Below are 22,361 nucleotides of genomic sequence, written 5' to 3'. Positions count from 1 at the left end.
GAGCCATGGGGATGGACAATGGACTCTCCAAGCTTCTTCCTGAGTCCTTCAGGCCGGGGCCCCTTTATCTGGCCTGTGCCCAGCCTAGTGTAGGTAGGGGTGGCAACCTCAGTGGTGGTGGGGGTGACAGGGTAGGGATCAAAGGACTCTTCTCTCTCTGAAACCTTGATGGACCCTGAGCTTCATGAGATGATGGGTGATGGGCAGCTGCTCCCTAGGGACTCATCAGAACCCACCTCGCCCCCAGCATGGACCTAAACCCTGCCCGTGAGAATCATAAGACCATTTGAGCTGGATGGCTACTTCAGGTTTAACTACTCCAGATTCCTTGTTATATATGGGGAAACTGAGGCACTGAGCTGCAAAATACTTTGTACTGCCTGGATGCCTCCCACCCAACCAGAGCTCCAGCATGGGCCCTCCCCGGCCTTGCAGCCCCTACCCCGTGCCTCTCCCACACCCTCGGCCTCCTCTTCCTGAGTCCAGACCTTCTCCTGCTCCTCCTGCTGCTTTTTAAATTTCTCCAGCATCTGCTGAAACTCTTCTTCTTTCTCCTGGTCCTCAGCCAAGGTGGCCTCGTTTTGCTCAGCGTAGGCCATGGCCACCACTGCCAGGATCAGGTTGATGAGGTAGAAGGAGCCCAGGAAAATGATGACCACGAAGAAGATCATGTAGGTCTTGCCAGCTGCTCGAAGGGTCTGGGAGAGGGGGAGGGAGAGGAAGCATCACAGAGCACCCTGCCTGCTTTCACCCACACCCATCGCCCCAAGAAGAAAACAGAGAGGGCGCCTCACAGAGTCTGGCGATCTGAGAGCCTCTGAGGCAGGGTGTGGCCATCCTTGGCAGGCTAAGCCACCTCCTGGGGAGCTCCAAAAGATATACTTGGGGTCCAGACTTTCCTTGTCTCCTGGCTCAGAGAGCCCTGAGAACCCCAGCCAGACATCTTGAGATAGAGAACCAGGATAAAAAATAGTAAACATAGGCTTTGGGGGTCAGCTTGAATCCTAGCTTTCCCACAGTGCCTGGCACCTAGCTAGAGCTCAGCAAGTAATATCTATTATTATTACTATTACTGCTATTATCATTAACATCATCAGTGTTAGAAACATCACCAGAGACCAGAAGGCACTGTCTGTGGCTCCAGACTCAACCTGCCTGCCTGCAAACAGTGGAAGCTAAATAACTGTGTATGAGCAGAGTTGGATTCTAAGCTGTCCTACTGATTACTGTGAGGCCTGGGAGTCTGTGCTGGGCCCAGATCTCAGCTCCTAAGGCAAAGAAGGAAAAGGAAGGAAAGGCTGGGCTCACTTCTGGCCGGGGGCCCAGTGTCACAGGGCTCCGAGACCCGTATGGAGTGGTATGGAGGGGATCCCATGGAGGAGACGGCCGTGTTAGGAGCCCTGCCAAGCCCTGAGGAAGCCGTGGAGATGGGGGGAGGTGGCTGTAGGGCTGATGGGCGGGGTGGGGGTTGGTGCTGTACCAGCTGGAAGAGGTTCTCCCAATAGTCCTGTGTCATGAGGCGGAAGAGGGCCAGGAAGGCCCAGCTGAAGGTGTCATAGCTGGTGTAGCCATAGTTGGGGTTCCGCCCGGCCTTGATGCACTCGTAACCCTCGGGGCAGTGCCTGGGGATAGGATGGGGACTGGTTTTAGGGAGAAAGGAGAGCTCCAGGTAGGGGATAGGTGGGGGTACCCCAAGACAAAAACATCCTTCAGTCTTGTCTGTGTCCCGAAAACAGGAAAGCGTTCCACCCATGCCCATGAGTTTTCTTTGTATTTCCATCTACCCCAGGTCCTTGTCCCTAATCAAATCACTCCCCCATCTTCCAACACCCATGGGGCACCTTTCCTCACCCCACCCCCTAAATCACTCACCCAGCATCGCTGCCATTCCCACAGAGCAGGGCGTCGTTGGAACCCTCCAGGAAATAGAAGTTCCCTTTGGGAGTCAAAGGCCAAAAAAGGAAGTATGTCACCATGTGGACACTGTGGGCACAGTACCCATTGCATACCTGTGGACACGTCTGTGTGCAGTGGGGGCCACATGCACTAAATGGATGTTCTCTGAGGGCCCCTTCCCTCTCCTTTAAGGGCAGCTCCAAGTCCCAAGGTCTCTGAGTGGATACATTTGGGTGTCAGCTCAGTGCCTAGTGTGGGATGTGGCCGGGGCACAGGGGGAGACGTGGGGTGTGGGGAGAGCATGCGTGGATGTGTATGGGGCTACTGTGTACCAGGGCAGGACCCCTGACTAAGGGGTGAGTGGCAGACAGAATCCTGGGTGCAAGGTGCCACTTTCTAATCTGCCAGATGGCACTGTGTGGACTCATGGCGGCTATACGAGACTGTGTCTTGTGTGTGTGCCTGTGAAGTATGGGGATGTGAACAGGATGTGGGTGTACGGGTGCCTGGTGGTGGCCCCGCCAGGGTGCGGGCACGTGGTGTGACGGAGAAGAACAGGCAGTGTGTAGGAGAGGGAATAGGGACTATGGATTGTTGCTTTTTATAGCAAACGTTTCAGGATTTTCAAAACAATCTGGCATTTGTTGTTACACAAAGCATTTGAGAAGGGTACTGTTGTCTCCATTTTATAGGTAAAGATGCTGAGGGTCAGGGCAATGAAGTGACTCATCAGAGGTTACCCAAGCTGATAAGTGATGGATTTATCTCAGGTCTCCCCCATGCTCTTTATCTCACAAGAGGCTGCTGTGCGGGCTGGGAAAGACCCCACTGGCCCCCCACCCTCATGCTTACCTTCATCATTGATGTAGGCATCCCAGTCAAAGGTATAGTTGCTGGCCCAGCTCTCCTGGCTGTTCCAGGTGTCATTGCCGTACCAGGTGTCATTGCCGTACCACGTGGTGTTGGTGTCATTGAAGGGCGGGGGCCAGCGCACACACTTGTGCCGCAGGTTTCCCATGAAAAGCTGTAGCCCCACCAGGGCAAAGACACTCAGGCAGAAGACGGTGAGGATCATCACATCCGACAGCTTCTTCACTGACTGGATCAGGGCCCCCACGATCGTCTTCAGCCCTGACCACAGAGAGGATAAGAGCATGGGGATGGGTGGGGCAGGGGATAACTCACTGACTTCGCTCCCCTGAGCCTTTGCCTACTCTGCCTCCTTCAAGCCTTGACTTACTTGGGGCTTCCCTGAAGCCTTCCCAAATTAGCCCCGTTCTTCTCTGATTACATTCTCAATCTGGAGCCTTCAAATGGCCACAGAATCTCAGCCACTAGAAGAATGGACTACAAAGAATGGACTTCACAGGGGGTGGCCTGACTCAGAGCAACACACAGGCTTATTGGGGAGCTTCACACGTGTTGCTCAGTCAGCACTCCCCAAGTTTGTTCCTTAGAACACTAATCTGGCAAGCTGTGCCTTTAACAAAACGAGTTCAGTCGTGTTTGGGAAATGCTAAGCTCTGTAGTTCCCTCTTGGAGAGTCCATATGCAGATTATCCTATCAGAGGCTCTGAAAAGTCCTACAGAAACAAACAAAACCTTTCATATGATGTTTCCTTTTTAAAATTTATTTTATTATAATTTTTTAATACTCTTTCCTTATTGACCACAGAGCTTTCTAGCACTGGGACTTAATTTCTCCTCCTCCCCGAGTCTATTCTCCATACCTTTTCAGATCATCTTTCCCTCATTTAATGAGCCTTCTCCAGTTTCTCCACATGTTTTTTTGAGGCTCTGGATGAGCCAGATTCTATTTACTTCATGCTTTTTGATGCATTACTTTGGAACTGCACTGGCCTTGTTGCTCAGTGGGTATGTGGCATGCTCCTTACTGAGCCCTCAGGGCTGGGACTTTCCATCCCTGATTCCCTCTGTCCCTCTCAGGTGGAGGTTTCTGCTTATTTCACTTGCCAGGCATGGTTCTAAGTACCTTATCACTATCAAGGCTTTGAATCCTCATAACAACCCCATGAATGGTACTGTTATTATCCACATTTTACAGATACGGAGACTGAGGCAGACAGGGTAAGCCACTTACCCAAGGTCAAAGTTAGGAAGTGGTGGAGGTGAGAATTGAACCCAGGCAGTCTGGCTGCAGAGTCTTTGCTCTAATCATCTTGCTATGCTGCCCCTCAAACACCCATCCTCCCACCTGGGACCTCTTCTCTCTGGCCACAAGTTTCCCTCTGTGTCCAGGCTTTGGTGTGGGTCCTACTCCGCCTGGGAGGGTTGTGACCTGGGTCAGGCTCCCAGAACTTGAGTGTCAGGGTCCAGGCCTGGGCATGGGGGGTTCCTGCTCCTCCCCAGTACCTGGGATGACCGTGATGGTTTTCAGGGCCCGCAGCACACGGAAGGTTCTCAGGGCTGAGATGTTGCCCAAGTCCACAAACTCCGTCAGGTACCTGGGGAGGGGTTGGGGTGAAGGCTGTGTCAGAGCCGAGGGATGGTGGGGTGATAGGGCAGAAGCCACAGCTTTTCCGGGTTCAGAAAGAGGACTTCCAAGGAATCCTTGTAGTTGGGGTTACCATGGCGGTGTGGGGGGATAGGTCAGATACCCCAAGATTCCTATCAGGGCCTGAGAGGTGGGGAAGTCAGTGCAGAGCTTTGCTGAGGAGTAGGGGTGACAAGGGTAGCCCAGCTCTTCCTGTGGGTGAGGGCCTGAGGGCCTGGGACCCAGGGCTGCTGTGTGTACGTGGAGGGGCCCGGGACAGCCTCCAAGCCAGACCCTGGGGGATGGCAGCTCCTAGAAGTATGCAGCTCACCGTCTGCATGCCCGACCCGCGGCCCTGCGGTCCACCCTCTGAGAGGGTCAGCCCACGCAGTTGCCCTCTTTGAGGCCTGGCCCTCTCCCCTCCCCGTTGTCAGTCTCAGGATGCCCTTGGGGCCTTGCTCACGCCATCATGATGACACTGAAGTCCAGCCAGTTCCAGGGGTCCCGGAGGAATGTGAAGTCATCGATGCAGAAGCCTCGGGCCAGAATCTTGATGAGGGACTCAAAGGTGTAAATCCCTGTGAAGGTGTACCTGGCGAGCAGAGGGCCGGCCAGGTCCAGGCCTGTCACGCCTGGGTTGGGGTGTGGGTGGCCATGACGGACCTCATGGGAGGGAGGGCACAGAAATGACATATGCCACCCAGGGGGCTGAGGACATTGGTGAGAGTGTGTGCCCCACCCCAGGGGCTTAAAGTGTTGATGGGGTGACAGTGACAGTGTTTGTCTCCTGGGAAGACAAGAGCAGGGTCACTCTGAGCATCCTCAGAGTGCAGACCCCTGGGACCGGGGAACAGGGGAGGGGAGACTTACTCCACGTGCTTGGACCAGGACGGCGGGTCGCTCATGGTCATGAACACGCAGTTGGTCAAGATGGTGATCATGATGAACATGCTGAACAGCGTTGGGGGGAGGGTCAAGGAAAGTGAGGGAGCAGGTGGGGAGGGGAGGTGGACAGAGGGCCTCCTGGCCCAGAGTGCCCCCCTCCACTGTTTTGCCCATTCCCTAACCCCTCCCCGCCTGTCTCTGGCCCTGTGCTCGCCCCGCTCGCTCTCAGGCAGGATATGAGTGGATGAGCACCTTGATGGCGCAGCGTCTGACGATGCTGAAGGGGCTCAGCACGTAGAGGGCGGGTGTGGCAGAGAAGCGGAAGAGGGCCTTGCCCTTGTTGAGCACGATGAAGGTCTGAGGCAGGGAGAGAGCGTGAGCCTGGGACAGGAAGACAGATGGAGGTGGGCAGACAGGTAGAGGGAGCCCTCCCAGGCCCAGACCTTCTTGTCTCTGTAGTAGGGATCCAGGTCTTCCAGGGGGATGCCGATGACCTCTGGCGGGGGGTCCCCGTAGATAAGGGGCAGGTTCTTGCCGGCCTCCAGGTCACTGCGTGGTTTCCGTTCAGCATCCTCAATCTCCATCTGCTTGTTCCGCTGCTGCCTGGCCTCCTCCTCCAACACCCGTTGTTCTATGGCTGCCAGGGACTCCCGGGTGAAGGGGCGCAGGCTGTCGGGGCCCAGAGGCACCACCACGGGCAGAGATGCTCTGGCCATCCTTGCATTCTGGGCTCAGGGGCCAGCAGGGTGGCGGGCAGCCGGGGCAGCTGCAGTGTGCAGCCCCCGGGGTGCTGGGCGGCCACCTGGCCCTGGGCCTGCTGTCCACTACTCACCTCCTGCCTGCCCAGGGGCCAGGGTGGGGAGGTGGGCGCGCAGGCCCTGTGGGGACTGGGAGGTGTGCCTGCAGGGCCCGGGTGCTGCAGCTGCACAGGTGCTGGACACAAGTGCATCACCCCCGAGCCCTGCACCACAGTCTCCCCAGCAGGGGATTGGCTGCCCTCTGGACTGACAGCAAGCCAACCAGATCCTCTTTGACCTTGGGGACTTAGGGCCAACGCCCCAGTGCCTTCAACTGCCTCCTGGGCCCAAGTTCTGGGGACTGTGTGGCTTCAGCCTATGGAAACAGAGAAAACCACAGCTGGTTATGCCCATGTGGCCTCTATTCTGCAGTGAGGCAGAAAGGAATCAGACATGAAATGTGCAGGTGGGCCAGAGGATGGGCCAAGGTGAGAGCCTGGTGGGATCAGCCTAAAGCGGGAAGGGCAAATGGATTTCATCTTGGGGGCTGACATGGATCAGCTGCTATTGGCTGCCTGAAGATATGGGCAGGGACCACGGACGTTGCAGCCAGACTCAGTGCAAAATCATTGCTGTGATTAATTAGTGTTGTCTGCCAGGGGCGTGAGAAAGGAGAATGTGGTGCACCTGCCTGTATTTGCCATACCTGATCTGGAGGGAAGAGAAAGGGAAGATGTGGGAATGTGGAGTACCCTGTCCTGAGCTTTGGGGAAGCGTGGTGTTGGGTGTGGAGAGGGAGGAAGGAAGGGCCCTGTAGAGGGTCCCACCAGCTCCCTCCCACAGGACCCATGAGATGTAACCAATGGACAGGTGGAGAGGCTGGGAACAGGAAGATGCAGTGTGAGGGTGTGGGTTGGGGGCAGGTCAGGAGAGTCTGCAGATGCTAACATGGAAGAGGATGACACACAGGAAAGGTCCTGGGGACACGGAGATGGACAGTTTCAATGGTGGGGGCGGGGCTAGAGCTCCCAGGGACTGCTTTTGGCTGATGACCCCTGTATGAACTGGGTGGCTAGAGGGGAACCCACCAGGAGCTTTAGAGACCTGTGAGAGCTGTGCAGACTGTGTCTCCTGGGTCAGTCCCTTGGCCTCTCCTGGCCCCTCCCCGTTCCTGCTCAGCCCTCCTGAGCCTGTTCCCTGTGGAAGGTGGTGGTGGGGGGGTCACTTATCACAAAGGCTCTGGGGAATGACCTACACCAATTAGCAGGCACAGGGACACCACTGCAGCCTGGTCATACACAGCCACTGCAAGGCCCACATAGACAGATGCCCTGGAATCACCCCTCCACCAGAGGGGCTCAGACAGACCCTCCCAGGGACACCCAGAGCCACACTGGAGGGCAGCCCTGTGATAGCGGACTCAGACGTCCGAGCAGTACTCCTGCCCTAGCCAGTGCGGGCACTTCCTCAGGCTTGGTCAACAGGTGGGGAGGGCGGCCCAGGGAGCCTCTGGAGCCATTGGGCAGAGCTGGCCACGCCCCTGGGCCGGCTGCCCAGCTGCTCCCTACCATCACTGGGGAGTCGTGTTTCCACGGGGATGACTCTGCTCATTCCAGCTGACCCCGTCCCTCAGCTGCTCATTGGCCCCGTTGTGCACGTGGGATTGTGTGTGCAGAAACACACACGTGGACACACACACACAACCAGCCCCAAACCACCCCTCACGTGGACCCCATAGTCGTACCCACCACCGGCCACACACCTTCAGCCCCATCACTATCGCCACATACCCATCAGAACAGAAGACACTGACCTGACAGATAGCCCTGGAGGGACCACGGCTGCTGGGCACCCTCCCAGCTCACAGGCCCCACTTGGCAACAACCCTCTGGCCTGAGGCTGCCCACTCCTCCTTCACTGAAGCCCATGTGGAACCACAGAAAACCAGAAACGAACAATCTGGCTCGTGCCCTAGCACTCGTAGAAATTGCATTCATCAGTGTCACCAGAGGCCCCCGGCGGACAGACCCAGTGGTTTCTTCACAGCTGGCCCTCCTTCCAGCATCTCACTGTCACCATCTTTATTCTTGAGAGGAGGACGTGACCTGCCCAACCATCCGTTTTCTCCGTATCTGCTCTGTGAGCTCCTCCTTTCAGCCCCTGGAAGACGCTGCTTTTCCAGGGCCTGGTCAGCAGCCTTGTTTTCTTTTTGCAGCATGCACCTCTACCCGTGCCCTTCTCCTCTGCCACAGGAACAACCACCATCCACCTCCTTTCCATGGCTTCTACAGCTTTGCCACATCTGTTCCCGCTACTCTGATAGCCCCAGGCAGGTCAAGTCACAACTCCCTTTCATGTGTGGCCACAGCCTTCGCAGCAGTTTGGTTAACGGTAATTCATGCCCTGCTTGTGAGACTGTCTGTGGATGTCTGTCTCCCCCACCAGACCCCTCACAAGCCGGGGCTTGGGGTCCTCCGGAATCCAGTGCCTGGCACATTGGCACCAGACCCACAGATGGCACAGCCAGCATGGCACCTCCTCCTGCTGGTCCCCAGCTGGCCCCCAGTGGACTCCTCATCTTTCCCTTCAAAATTTGCCCTTGATCCTAAATTCCTCTCCTCCTACCCTCTTCACCACGCCTGAAGCCACTTCACATCTGGATGTCTTGTGAAATGCCCTCCTTGGCTAGGCCAGTGGAGGCTACGGTTTTGGTTGTTGGTGGTGAAGGCATCCTGCTGTGTATCTGGTCGGTTCCAAACCGCACAGCACCCGCATGTCTCTGCATCCCCCAGGCTATTTCTGCTCATCACCCCTCATGGGCTTTATTCAAACAACACCCCATCTGCCTCCCTCCCGCCCAGCTCTCTTCCAATCCACCATCTACATTTGTAAAGTCACAAATCTGATCATGTCACCCCCTGCCTAATCCTTCAGTGGCTTCCTGGCTGAGTACCACCAGTGTGCCAAATGCTGAATAAAAGGTTATCGAATGAATGAATGGATGGGTGGATGGATGAGAGGACCCTTCTTCCTTAGCCCACTTCTCCTTTCAGCCCACCCTGAACCTAAATCACAGCCAGAAACTGGAGCTCTTCTGTACCCGCCGCCTCAAGCGCTCCCCTCCCCGACCTCCTACCTCTCAGCTCAAGTGCCTGGTTGAGTAATTCTTGGGCTCCTTCTCGCCTTCAGCCCTTGACCCTGGGATTTCTTCCTCGGCGTCAGAAGCCTCAGACTTCACCTCCCTCCCTCCTCCTCCAACCTCAGTTACAAGAGCCATCATCACAATCCTGCCGTTAAGTATTCAACTGCCACCTTCTCTCTCCATCAATGCCCCTCCCCGGGGACACCGCAGCCTGCCTGCCCCGACTATGCTCTTCTAAGTCCGCCCCTGAACTGCAGCGATGGCAGCACCTGGCTGGGTTCATGCTGACTTCATGGTTACAAACTCCAGGGTTGCCCTCAGTTCTGCCCCGTAAGTGTAGGTTTCTCTGCGAGTCTCACTTCTCCACTTTTTGAGAACAACTATTTCATGCCTTCTCTTCGCTCCTCAACACCCCCACAGTTCTCCCACTGATGCTCCCAGCTGTGACTCGGTCTGAGTCCTCAGTGAGAAAACAGGATCCATCACACACAGTCAAATCAACAGAACTATCTTCGCTGCCCCCGCCCCTTCTTCCTCCATCCTGTTATAACAAAAGGAGAGTCAAGACCAGGACTTCTACTTGGGCTCAGGCCGCTGACCTCGCCTGCCTTCCCAGGGACCTCATTCTCTAGTTACCTTCTCTTTCCCACCACCACCTCTTCCCCGTCTATGGCCAGGCTCTCCCATCTTCAAAATAGTGGCAGTGGTGACAAAAACCACCCTCCGGGCCTCACATCTCCCTTCGCTATTGCGCTGTGTGTTCCTCTTCACAGACAAACTTCTTGGGAAGTGTCTACACCGGCTGTCTTTACCACCTTACCTTTCGTTTGCTTTCCGACCCATTCCAACCTGGCTTACGTTTCCCTCACTCCACGGAAGCGGCTTTTGTCAGGTCGCTGGCACCCTCTCTTGCTGCCAAGTCTGCTGAACACGTTTCTATCTTCACCTCCCTCTACCTCTTAGAAACATTCAGCCCAGTTGGCCGCAGCCCCCTTCTGGAAACGCTCTATGCTCTCTGTCCTCCATGACGGCCCGCCCCTGGTTTACCTCCAGCCTCCCTGGCTGTTCCTTCTCAGTGTCCTTTGCTTGTCCCTCTTCTTCTCCCCAATCTCAGGGCTCTGTCTGGGTCTGGATGGCATCATTCCTGTGTAACTAGTGTTACAGGAATATATTAAGCCTCTCCTTTGAACTCCGGACAGATAAAGTCAACTGGCGACTGGACTCCAGCACGTGGATAGCTAGCAGGCATCCAACCTGCAGTACCTGGAGTGAAACATCTGTGCTTTTCCACTGACACCCCCTGCCTCCCACAGTCTCCCTCAGCACAGAAGAAAACACCATCATCCGTCCAAACCAAAATTTGCTCATGTCAAAAACTGAGGCGTCTTTTTGAATTCTCCTCTCCCTTCACCTCTACGTCCAGCCTGTCCAAAGCTCTATCAATACCATCTCCAAAATACACCTGACCTCTCCTTCCCCCCCGGGTCCTATCACAACAGTTTCTTGCAGTTTCTACCTGCTTTTGCCCCTGGCCTCTCCCAACCAGTCCCGTAAAGCAGTGGTGCCATTTTACAAAGAAACAAATCATGTTGTTTCTCCTGCTTACATTTCTCCAGGAACTTTCTATTGCACTCAGAGTAAAACTTAAGTAAACTTCTTCTGGTAGCCGCCAAGGACCGGGTGATCCAGCCCCTGGAACAGCCAGCGCAAAGGCAGAGGCGGGACATAAGGAAATATACTGTGTTGGCCTTAGTGGGGCACAGAATCTGTTTAGGGATTTGGGGGGGGGGGATGGGTTGGGCAGCGTGGCCAGGGCCTTGGAAACCACGTCTAGGAGTCTGGACATCATCCTGCTGCTTTGGAGAGCCCTTCCCAGGGATGGTGGATCGGGCTGGGGCCACAACTGGCCGGCATGGATGTGCCTCCTGCTTACCCTTACAGTGTGTCTAGAACAGATGGGACAAGATGCCTTGTTTTCAGTGGCACCAGGGGAGGGAAGACATCTGGGATGTGGGCACAGTGAGTTTCTGGCAGGGACAAGCACTGGTAATGCCCCATGTCACTCACTGGCTGGGTGTCTTGCTGGCAGATTTCCAGGTGGTCCCTCAGGCCACAATTCAGAGTAAAGGAAACCATGTGACAGTTCGAACCCTCCTTCCACCAGCCATAACTCAGTCTCCGGCCTCTTCCCCAGCCTGTTCCTGAGATGTGGAGGCTGAGGGCCTTGGGGTTCTTCTTCTCACCGAATTTAAGTACGTTGGGTTTGCAAGGACCCGAGAGATCAAGTCCAACTCCCTCATTTTACATATGGGGCAACTGGGGCCCAGAGAGGCGTAGTAACGCCCCCCAGCTGACACACTTATTCATTCAACACACACTTCCTGAGCATCTGCTCCATGCCGGGCTCTGTTTTGGGAGCCAGGGATACAGGAGTGGCAAATTTCCTGGCCTCATTGAGCTTGCATTCCCGAGGGAGGAGGCAGATAGTAAATAGGGAAGCAAATAAGATAATTTTAGAGAGTGATAAATGAAAGGCCAAGCCAAGATTAAAAACCCTGCTCCACAGGCGCCAGGGCCCTTTTAGTAAGTGAGAAGCTCTGTCGGAAACTGCGTCAAGACCGAAGTTTGGGCGGAAGTGGTGGGGAAAGTGTTGGGGGCCTGAAGGCAGACAGAGACAGGGCGGGAGAGGAAGGGTCTGGAGTCAGGGAACCAGGCCGGGGCCAGCTGTCCACAGGCAGGGAGCCGAGGGTGAGGACATTAGAGGGCGAGGCGGCTCTTCTTTGGAGCAGGTCCAGCCCAGCATTGTCTCCCTCTGTGGGGCTGCCAGATTGGAACACCCAATTCCAGATATAGTCTGACCACACGGAGAGGCCTTTTCTCCTTGGCCTGGACTCTCGTTGTATTCATTCATCCCAAGATGGCATTTACTTTTTCAGCAGTCCACCCACAAGGTGAGTTTACAGACACCCCTGCAGCTTTTCTTCATGAACTGTGGACACATTAGTTCTTCCTCATCCTATAATTGATTCTTCTCTTTTAAATCCAGGTGGAGCTCAACAAAATATTAGCAAATCAAATCCAACAGTATGAAAATAAAAACCTATCCTCCACAACCAAATGGGATTCATCCCAGGTATGCACAGCACGTTCAACCTAAGAAAATCAATTAATGTAATCCATCACATCAATAGTCAAAAGAAAAATCATACATGTGATCATATCAATGGAAGCAGAAAAAGGATTTGACCAAATCCGACACCCATTCACGATAAACTCTCAGGAAACTAAAAATAGAGAGGAAAATTTTCAACCTGATAAAAACATTTATAAAAATCCTACAGCTAACATAGCACTTACTGGTGAAAACCTAGGTGCTTTTGCACTAAGATCAGGAACAAGGCAAGGATGTTGCCTCTATCTACGTCTTTTCAATATCATACTGGAAGTCCTAGCTGATGCAATAAGACAAGAAAAGGAAATAAAAGCTATACTAATTGGGAGGGAAGAAATAAAATTGTCTTTGTTCACAAATGACATGATTGTCTATGTACAAAGTCCAAAAAAAATTGGCAGAAAACCCTCCTGGAACTATAATGATTACAGCAAGTTTTCAGGATGTAAGGTTAATATAAATCCAGGTGCAGGATTTTCCATGTACCTCTGTTTAAGTTCCCCTCATTTATTGCACTTCTTCACATGCAGTCTTTTGTGAAAGTTTATTGGATCTTGATTCTCTCAGTTCAAGGCCATCCCTTATAGCTAGCTGGGTGCCTGTGATTCTGGTTGTCCCAAATTATTGGCCAAGTGAGGCTCAAGACAGACAGCATCCCCCCCTCCTGCCATTATATGCTTCTAGAACCTTCTCTCTTGGGACACCAAGATTTCAAGGAGAGTCCTTCAAACATCCAGAAACCCACCTAGCTGCACTGCATTGGCCTGAATCCCTCCAGGAAGCCTCAACCATGTCCTGCCAGCCTGGGATGTAAAAACGAGTGTGAGATACTCCCAGAAGGTTGAGAATGGCTGTGGCCTGCCCCTCACAGCCTTCCCTGTTCCCTATAGGGTACATCCCTTAGGAAGTAGAGATGGTGGGTAGCTTGCTGGCCTTGCTCAGACCCCATCACCATCCTGCTTGCCAAGCAAGCATGCCCTTCATCTCTAGTAAAGCTGCATTTCCAGGCTCAAGCTGTTTTGTTTTTCTGTGAATTGGAAGCAAAATTACCCAGAGTTGCAGCCAGTCAGTGGAGGCCCCTCCTCAGCCTTCACCTGCTTTGGGGGCTCAGACTGAGAACTTTCTGCGAGACTGAAAGAGATCAAACTTTTCCTGTCCTGGCCAAAGACAGCACCAGGCATCCAGGTGGCCTACTTCCCAAATTCCTGCATTTCCGCTGTGGCCCAGCGCCAAGAACGCACAATGGATCCCTGCATCCCCCTAGCTGTAAATCTCAAGTCCCAGCTTTTTCTCAGCCGGGACTGGCTGGGGATAGGGGTGGGAAGGGGGTAGCTGTGTTGTTTCTCTGCCAGCACTTAGGGCCTTGGCAGGCCAGCGGCCTGGAGGAAGTCACCCCAGGTGGCCCTCCCCTCCTGGGCTAACACTCTCTGCAGAGGAAATCTGCTTCAGGAGATCTTGGAGGACAGCCTGGAGCCTAGTGCAGAAACCTCCGGACACTCAGGAGCCCTGAATGTTCCGGAAACCATGAGGGTCACATGGGGGTACCCTGGACAAGGGGAAGCCGATGCTGATTGCATTTTCCAGGTGGGGCTCACTGGGTCAAAACAAGCTTCCCTTTTTAGGCACCTGGTTCAACCAGCCTGATGATTTGTCCTCCCCATGGGGTAAGAATGATAGTGGTGGCCACATTTATTTTGCACTTACTGTATGCCAACTTTGGCTTCCTGTTCAGGATATTTTGGTGCCCCCCCCCCATCAGTTCTGGTTCTACCAATCCCCAAAGGCTCTCTGAGAACATCCGCTAGTTTTTTCCCAGTCTGCCTCATCCTCCCAAACCCGACCCAACCCTTTTCCTCCACCCAGAGTGCTTCTGGTTGATTAGGAACCTGATGAAATAAAAAGCCACAAAAGGGCCAAATTGGGTTCAGTGAACTGTGCCCCTTCTGCTAAGCCCTCCCAGCTCCTCTGTCAGCCCTGGAAGCCTTTTCTCCCCAGAACCAAAGACCTGAGAGTTGTTTTCCCCTCCCAAAACTGAGCCTTAAATCAAAGGAATTTATCTCAAGATGTAGAATTCCAGGTTTCAGTCAGGTCGGGAAAGAGTCTATACGGAGTGGGAGGGGGTTAGTTCCTCTGGGTCCCAAATCTCAGTGTAGTCACCTGTCAAGGTGACGTGCATGGGCCCAAGAGGTGGAGGTGTAAGAATTATTTCTTGATGCAGAGCAGTCATGCGTACGTTCATTTTGGTGTTTACCACGTGCCAGACACTGTTCCAAGTGTTTTGCATTCATCATCCCAGCTAACAAGTGGCAAAGCCAGGATTCGAACGTAGCTCTCTGAGGCCAAATCCACAAGCCTGTTACTACAAACACCAACTCCCTCTTGGCCTGTGGGGAGCTGGGCTGGGCATGGCTGCCCTCCCCAGCACAGGGCACGCCCAGGTTGAGGTCCCATCCGGCTGCCCCCTGGTTTGGCCTGATCCTCACCTGTCTGTCCTCTTCAAAGGGCAGACCAGATCCTTGGGCCAAGCCCCTGAAAGAGGTGGGGTGGGGTGGGCATCTGGCAGGTGCTGGTGGGGCCAGGCTCTGGCTTGCTGGGGTCTCGTGGTGGGAGTTGTGGGTGGTGGGGATCTCTACTCCTCACCTGTAGTTTGGTAAAGAGCTTCGTCGAGGTTTGGCTTTTCATTTGCACCAGTTGACCCTCATGTACCCAAGAGTCCGTCTGCAGCCCATTCCCACACACTCTCTCTCTCTCTCATTGCTTCTGTGAGTCATTTCCCAGCTGCTCCAAAGGGAAGGGAGGCTCATTAGTTCCACCAGGCCTGCGGATTCCTGCCCTTTGCTGGTTCGGCTCTTACAAAGGAGCCCCTAAGTGCCATGGATGCTCCCTTTAAACTTGTGTGTACACACCCATCTAGGCCCACATCACCCACCCTGGGGTGGAACCCCTTCCCCCTGATGCAGGGCTGCCTCCTCTCACCCTGCCTGCTCCTACATACCATCTCCCCCTGGAGATGCCCGCCTCTGTTCTCTTCTCTCTGCTATGCACCCGCCCCACTCCCAGGCTCAGTGGACAGGCCTCTTTCCTGCCTTATATCCACCCAGAGGCCAAGAAGAGGACTGTGCAAAACTGATCCTCAGCATGGAGAATTCCAGGGTCAGCCTGGCTCCCCATTCCCTCCATCAGCCCCTATCCCTCTGGGTAGGGTGGGTTTTGAACCCTCCCGACTTGGGCAGTGGCCCCTGCCAGGCCCTGGGAGTTGGCCCAGGGACCAGGACAAGTGGCCTGCAGAACCCAAGCCTATAACCTGAAACCCCCTAGAAAGGCTGATGGGCTGTCCCGCCCCTTCAGCCAGGGCGGCTCTGCCACTCAGAGAATTTTGCTCTACCCCAGAAACTGCTCCATGGATATTTTCTCACCAGCTACCCTGCAGAAAGATCCTTCTCCAAAATTAGGCCAATCAAGAACTTAACAAGCTTCAGAAAAGATAAAAGTCACCTGCAGCTCTTACTAAAATGTGTGCCTCAGGGAAGGTGGGTTGGATTTTTCCCTCTCCGTTTCACAGCCCTTATGGCCACATTTGCAAAACCCAGACTCTGATAAAAGGGGCTCCCCATAAGACCCCCACCCTCTCCCAGCTATGCAGGGTACCCAGAGCTGGACAGGGCTGCCCTGCTTCCTGCCTGGCCAGGCCCACTTTGTTGCTACTTCCCCAATTTTGTTGTTGTTGTTTTTTCTTTCTTTTTTTTAGAGGGGGAGGTAATTAGGTTTATTTATTTAGTTACTTAGTGGAGGTACTGGGGATTGAATCCAGGGCCTCATGCCTGCTAGGTGTGCACTCTACCAGTGAGCTATGCCCCACTCCTTCCTCACTTCTGTTGCTCCCCACAAGGAGACATTTATTTCAGAGTCACATCCTGGTAACAAGCATAATAATGAATTACTAGTTAACACTTATGTAGAGCTAACTACTGGCTAAGCACTGTCGTGGGCACCTCACATGTATGTCATGAGCTTATTTAATCCTGACCATCACCTATTGTTATCACTCCATTTGACAGATGAGGAAACAGAGGCACAGAGAAGGTAGGGAACTTACCAGGTGTTATTTATGTAGTACACTGGGGCTGGAAGCCTGGCCCTTGGGGCTCTTGAAGGAGACCTTGGCTCTTAACCACTAAGGTGTATCATCACCCCAGTCTAAACTGGACCATGACCTTCTAGCACCCATGGAGGGGGAGGGGGGCACCTGGTTTCACAAACCAGTTCAGAAACAGTGGGTCTGGTGACCTGTTGTGGTCTTGCACTACCCAGTTTCGCCAGGGCTCCTGGCAGAGAACAGGGAGGCCTGCAGGAGGGGGGTCAGCCCGCCCTTTGAGGGGCACAGCGGCTCCCCTGCCACCCCCGCTGCCTGTGGGCTCCTCAAGCCCCTCCCACTCCTCCGGCTGCCCCATCCCCCGCACAAGGGCTGTTGACTGAAAACTGCAGGGAATAAAAATAGCTGTTGCTGACGAGGCAGAATGGGGGCCAGAGCACATGAAAGGCCTGGGGCAGGGGCGGTGGAGGTGGAGGGACCCCGGGATTCCCCAGCCCCAGGAGCACCTTCTGATGGAGCCCGGACCTGTCCCTGCCGCTGCAGAGCTGGGAACCATTAGGGCTGCCCCCTGGGTCTCGGGCTCAAGCTCTGCCCAAGACCCAGCCCTGCCCCAGTGTCATTTCCTCCCCAGGGAGCAGGGGCCTTGTCTGCTGTGGACAGAGCCCTGGCCACTCACGAGCTGTGTGCTGTGGGAAGTGACAGGACCCTCTGAGCCTGAGCCTTTCCTGTAAGTGGAGTCACAGAGCATAAGGGTTGTGTAACCTGGACTGTGGTCGTTGACGTCCCCCCTCCTCCTTCCCCTCCCTTCTCTCTACCTGCTCTCTGAGGCCTCCAGGCTCAGATTTTTCATCTCCCTTCAACGCTCACCTGGAAAGAGCTTTTCCACTCCTCTCTGGGAGGTCCAATCCCTTCTCTCCTCTCTGGCTCTTCCTGCCCTGTGGGGCGGGGCTTCTCTGAACCCTACCTCAGCTGTGCCACCCTGACCCTCTCCTGGACAATAGCCACACTTTTCTCTGTTCTGGTGGCCAGAGTTGCCCCTGAAGGCAGGGACTTTGTCAGGACCACTCCTAACATCTGGCCAGGAGTCCTCTGCCTTCGGCATCAACCTCAGGGTTTGGGCCTGGGGTTGCGGCTGGGAAGCCACCTAAGGAGACCTTGATACTCAGGCCAGCCTAGAGCTGGAGGTGACCCTGAGTCCTGAGCCCCCACCTCATGCAGGTCCCCAACCAGAAATGACAAGCAAGGCCAGGCTGGGATGGGACTACCTACATTTCCCAAGCCCTGCTAAAATCTCAGCCAATCCCTTAAAAGATGCCTGGGATGGAAACGGGGATGGGCCCTTGGGTTATGTCTGGGCCCCTGTATCATCCTGCACAGGTGACGTGGCTCCAAATACTAGCACAATGGCAACAACTGTCCACACCACTGGCCATGGGCAGGGGACTGCGGATGACTCCAGAAGAATCTGGAGGGTCCTGAGAGAACCAGCCCTCTGTGCCCCCAACCCCAGCTCTGCATACCTGTGTTCAGTCATGGCCACCCCTGAGGTCTCCTTAGCTCAGGGCCCTGGGGGGCAAGTGACAAGAATGCTCACTTGTGGCTCTGCCCCACCTCTCTGTCAGCCCCTTCTCCTCTCCAGGCTAGCCAGACCCCTGCCCAAAATTTGTCTCTAGCTACTCTCCCCAAGCTGGCTTATTCTTAGGGGCTGAGTTAAATGGCCTTCAAGGCTCCTTTGGGCTCTAACCTTCCTGGGCTCTGGGGTGACTGATTTCTGGGCAGGTCCCTGAGGCAGGTGGATTGCATAGGAGAGGGACATATCTAGTCTTCACCTGGAGGCCACCTTTCCCAGGGGGCCACCATGAGCTCTCATCATGACCTGGCCCCATGCCCTGAGCAGGGTGGAGAGGCAGCAGAACACAGTACTAAACTGGGTGGACAGGAAGGGGCTCAGGGCCTCCCTCCCCAACCAGTGCATTCTTGGAAAGCCCCAAGCAGCCCCCACCCTCCAGGCCTCTAGATGAGAAATCCCCAAACTTTTAAACAAATGCCTCCTAACACACACACACACACACACACACACACACACACACACCAGCCCTCAAAGCACACCTCCCTTCAGCTCCATGTGCCTCCGAAACACCTTCTCCCATCTCTGCTCAGGCCATCCTGCCTTCTCTGCTAGCACCTGCCCACCCTAACTCCCAGAGTCCTGGGTGCCCAGTTCTGTCAGCAGGGAGAGGGGTAGCTGAGATCTGTCCTGCCTCTTCACCTTGGCCCCTACCTCCTGCCCCCTGAGTCTCCCAGAGTCCCCTCAGTGCTGTGACCCGATCTTCTCCCCCACACTCCAGGCTTTCTGGCTCTCCGTCTGTACACCCACTCCGCTTTGTGGGGTTGCTCTTCTGGCCCTCTCCTCGGATTCTACAGGAAAGGGGCCCAACTGTGCCCCACACAGGCGGGGAGAGGCAGGGGCGGTGGGCAGAGCCCGGCCAGCCACGCAGCCTGAGATGTGTCCTCTGCTGGCATCTCGCAGATTACTGTTTCAGCTGAGCAAAGGAGCCGCCTGCCACCCTCCACTCGGCCTCCTGCTCTCCTCCCCCCACACCCCTGCCTTCTGGGCCACGGCAAACAGGCCCAGCCGAGTCACTGTTTTGGCTCCTCCACTCTCCTCTCCTGAAGAAAGTCAGCCCAGTCTCTGTCCCTTGGGTCACCCCGCCAGGAGCCGAGCCTTAGCCACTGGGCCATTTGTGACCAGGGTGAGGACCCTTGCTGAGGGCAGGGACAGCCAGCCAGGCAGGGGCACAGAGAGCAGATGACAGTGCCAAGAGAGGCCAGCGTGGGGACCCAGGGTCATGGCGCAAGGAGCTTGGGCAGCGGCAGCCGCGGAGCAGGGCCCGGTGTGGGCAGGAGGACGGCGGTGCCAGGAGCAAAGTGGTGTCTTTCTCAGCGCCAGGCTGGGCTTGGGGCCAGGGCACCCTGCCCCTTGGGGTGGCCTGCCCTCGGGGTGCCTGGTGCGGGGCGGGGTGCGGAGGGGCACTGTACTCACTGTTGGACGGGAGTGGAGTGCTTGCTGCGGAGCCCAGAGTGTCGTGCCCACCTCGGGCTGGGGCTGGGACTCCGGGGGACTTGGCCGGGGGGCCGGGCCGGCGGGGACAGCTGCTGCCGCTGATGTCACAGGGTCATGAGTGAAACCTGAGGACTGGGCCAATCTTCAGGTGGGAGCCTCGGCCGCTCTTCCTTCACTGGGTGTGCACTGGGCTCGGCCTGGGACCGCCCTGGGGCCGGGGCTGGCTGACCCTGGGGGTGACACACTCGAAACTCTCTCCCACCCACACGTGGCACACACGTACTTACTGGGGCACACGGCTGAGCCCACACGCGCCGTTGTCTCCCTCTCTTGACAGACTAATGCAGGCTCATTCTCACACGTCCCTGGAAGTACTCCCAGGGCTCATACGGCTTGCACACTCACACACTCTCTACACGCGCATGCCTGCACAACCCCCCAATGTCACAATCACCCTCTCAGCCATACACATAAACCATCATTCACAGACACACAAATGCTTCCTTCCACCACCTGTCACACCCATTCACGCACATGCCTGCTGCTCACACATACAGATGCGCTCCTGCGCTCACGTCAGGCTCATGCACATATGTGTACTATTACATGCATGTAGCCATACACACTCTCCCGCCCAGATGGACACAGATGCCGCATATCCCAGATGCTGCACTTGTATCAGGTGTCGCCATGTGCACACCCCAGTCACGCTCCTGCATTTGTCAATTTCCATGCATGTTACTTATATCCATGCAGTTGTCTGTCCACATACACATAGGACCACCTGTATGTACCTAGTTTCAATACATTTTTATTAAGTGTATGCCTATCTGTATATCCAAATCCACATACTACACACACACACACACACACAAACACACAAACACACATAGACACAGACACACAATGCTGTTTATCTGGACCACACAGCAATCTTGAGGGTCATTTCTCCACTCCCACGCCCCTCACCCCACTGGCTAGACATCAGTCCCTCAGAGGTTGGGGAGCGGATATCCTGGGGGGAGGGGAGGTTACTTTAGCGCCCCTCCCCCACTTCCACTATGGGGCTGTGGTGACCCCTACTGGACATGTTGAGAAATGACCTATCTCAGCTACCACACGAGCGCCCACTCCTGGCGGAGGAGAGAATGCTTGGGTGAATCCAGAGTAACTGTCCCCTAAAGCTCCCCACAGTCTCCCATACCCATCACTGCTGTGGTCTTTTCTGGCAGCCAGAGCTCCAAACTGAGCCGAGGCCAGAAAGGCCTTTGAGAGTTGCAGAGGGAGGCCCACAGGAAGGCCCAGCGAGTGGTCACCCACTGTCCTAGCGGTGGCACAGAGGGCTCCTCTCCTCCCAGTGACTCTCCATGGATACAGCCTCAGCACTGTCCAGCCCCTCCCTGGGGGCCAGGCCTGGCTCTGGTGTGAGAAGTCCCTGCTACGGCCAGACTTCCTATAGTTCCATCTCCTCCCACCCTCAGAGGTGTGAGCCTTGGTGTTTTCTCTCTGAAGTTCTTTATCCTACTTTGCTCTCACTGACCTGACATTTTTCCATGTATATTACTACTAATGTAATCCAGTGCCTACTGCCCCCTGCCTCTTCTTTGCATCTTCCAACATTCACAGAAAAGCAAATATTTTATCTCAGATCCTTCCCACGTTGTCTCACTAGAGCTGTTCCTCGGGATCCCTCTCATCACTTCCAACCCTGCTGCAACTCCAGTTTGCTTTGCTGCTGGCCACTGTCTGGCATTCCTGCTCAGTGTTCCCTTGATAGCACACTACTCTGTCTGTGGGCACTTGAGGGGAGGCAGTGGGAGGCAGCCGTCATTCCCAATAATGCTTCTGCCCTTTCGGGCACTGCCTGCCACTGCCCAAAGCTCTGTGGAGTAAGACCGTCTTTAATGAGGGATTGACATCATTGAAGGGAATTATAACCCATGAGGAGGCAGGGATGCTACATCTGGTTGTATGGGTTGGGCACTGCACAATTCTGGACACCTATCACCTTTGTAGTCATTATAGATCAGTATATTTAAGATGGTCGTTTTCTAGCAAATGGTAGCAAAATGTCTAGAGGAAGGGGCTAATATTTCTAAGTTGCACAGGGTGCCATTTGTATTAGGGATGAGGTTGATGGGAAAACAAAAACTGTGTGTGAAATATGCCTTGTTTTCCAAAGCACAAGGGGAATGAATACCTCTCTTGGTAACAATAGTCCTCCTTGCTTTGAGGAACGGCTCCTCCCATACTTCAAATATGTTGTTCTCATGGGGTTTCCGGTTACACCCTGCCCCGGCCATGGAGCTGGACATGTCACCGAGGTCTGGCCAATCCTCTTGGTCACAGTGGTTGGTCCAAAAGCTGCATATGTGACTCAACCATAGCCAATCATGGCCCTTCCTGGGGACTTCTATGTATTGATACAAAAGAAAGATAATCTCTCCTTGGGATTGTCTAAGTATGTCTGGAGTAACTGAAGTACATCTGGAGGTGCCTGAGGTGTGTCTCCCACAAGTAGAAGAGTCAGTCTGTAGGAAGAGAGAACACCATGCACAGAGAGGGAAAAGGAGGGAGGGAGGGACCTGAAGACACCTGAGTCAGTTAAACTATGAGCCAACTCCATCACTATCCTTCCCTACATGAGCCCCCCAAATACCTTTTCCCTAAGCTGGTTTGAGTTGAACTTCAGTCACCCACAAAGAAAAGAATTCTGCAAAGCAGAATCACCTGTCAGAAAACTGCATCCAGACCCTCAGAAATTGGCCTCATCACACCCTGGCCTGAGGAGTCAGTTTCTTCCCTGAGTCAGTTCGTCTGGGGTGACTTTCTGGGAACTTCAGCAGGGGCTCCCCCAATTCCAGGGATCCCAAGAGGG

General features: G+C 54.7%; 1 protein-coding gene across 2 annotated transcripts in view; it reads right to left on the bottom strand.

The window, feature by feature from the left end:
• The window catches only part of SCN4A (sodium voltage-gated channel alpha subunit 4), a 41,248-nt gene extending 21,730 nt beyond the window's left edge, over positions 1–19,518 (bottom strand). Inside the window, exons 1-10 of one of the 2 annotated variants that reach the window (XM_031468883.2) lie at positions 19,463–19,518; positions 5,719–6,388; positions 5,514–5,632; positions 5,261–5,350; positions 4,854–4,982; positions 4,270–4,361; positions 2,749–3,027; positions 1,873–1,936; positions 1,481–1,622; positions 489–698 (exon numbers count right to left, since the gene is read on the bottom strand). In XM_031468883.2, the coding sequence (XP_031324743.1) occupies positions 489–698; positions 1,481–1,622; positions 1,873–1,936; positions 2,749–3,027; positions 4,270–4,361; positions 4,854–4,982; positions 5,261–5,350; positions 5,514–5,632; positions 5,719–5,991 (1,398 nt within the window). In that variant the 5' untranslated portion in view covers positions 5,992–6,388; positions 19,463–19,518. Of the gene's footprint in view, positions 1–488; positions 699–1,480; positions 1,623–1,872; positions 1,937–2,748; positions 3,028–4,269; positions 4,362–4,853; positions 4,983–5,260; positions 5,351–5,513; positions 5,633–5,718; positions 6,389–19,462 lie in introns of those variants that run through there. The other variant, XM_064495674.1, reaches the window with a different exon arrangement.
• Between the last annotated feature and the right edge of the window lie 2,843 nt (positions 19,519–22,361).

The sequence above is a fragment of the Camelus dromedarius genome, chromosome 16 (genome assembly GCF_036321535.1).
Source record: "Camelus dromedarius isolate mCamDro1 chromosome 16, mCamDro1.pat, whole genome shotgun sequence".
Classification (NCBI taxonomy): domain Eukaryota; kingdom Metazoa; phylum Chordata; class Mammalia; order Artiodactyla; family Camelidae; genus Camelus; species Camelus dromedarius.
This window is presented reverse-complemented; position numbering and strand designations above follow the sequence as displayed.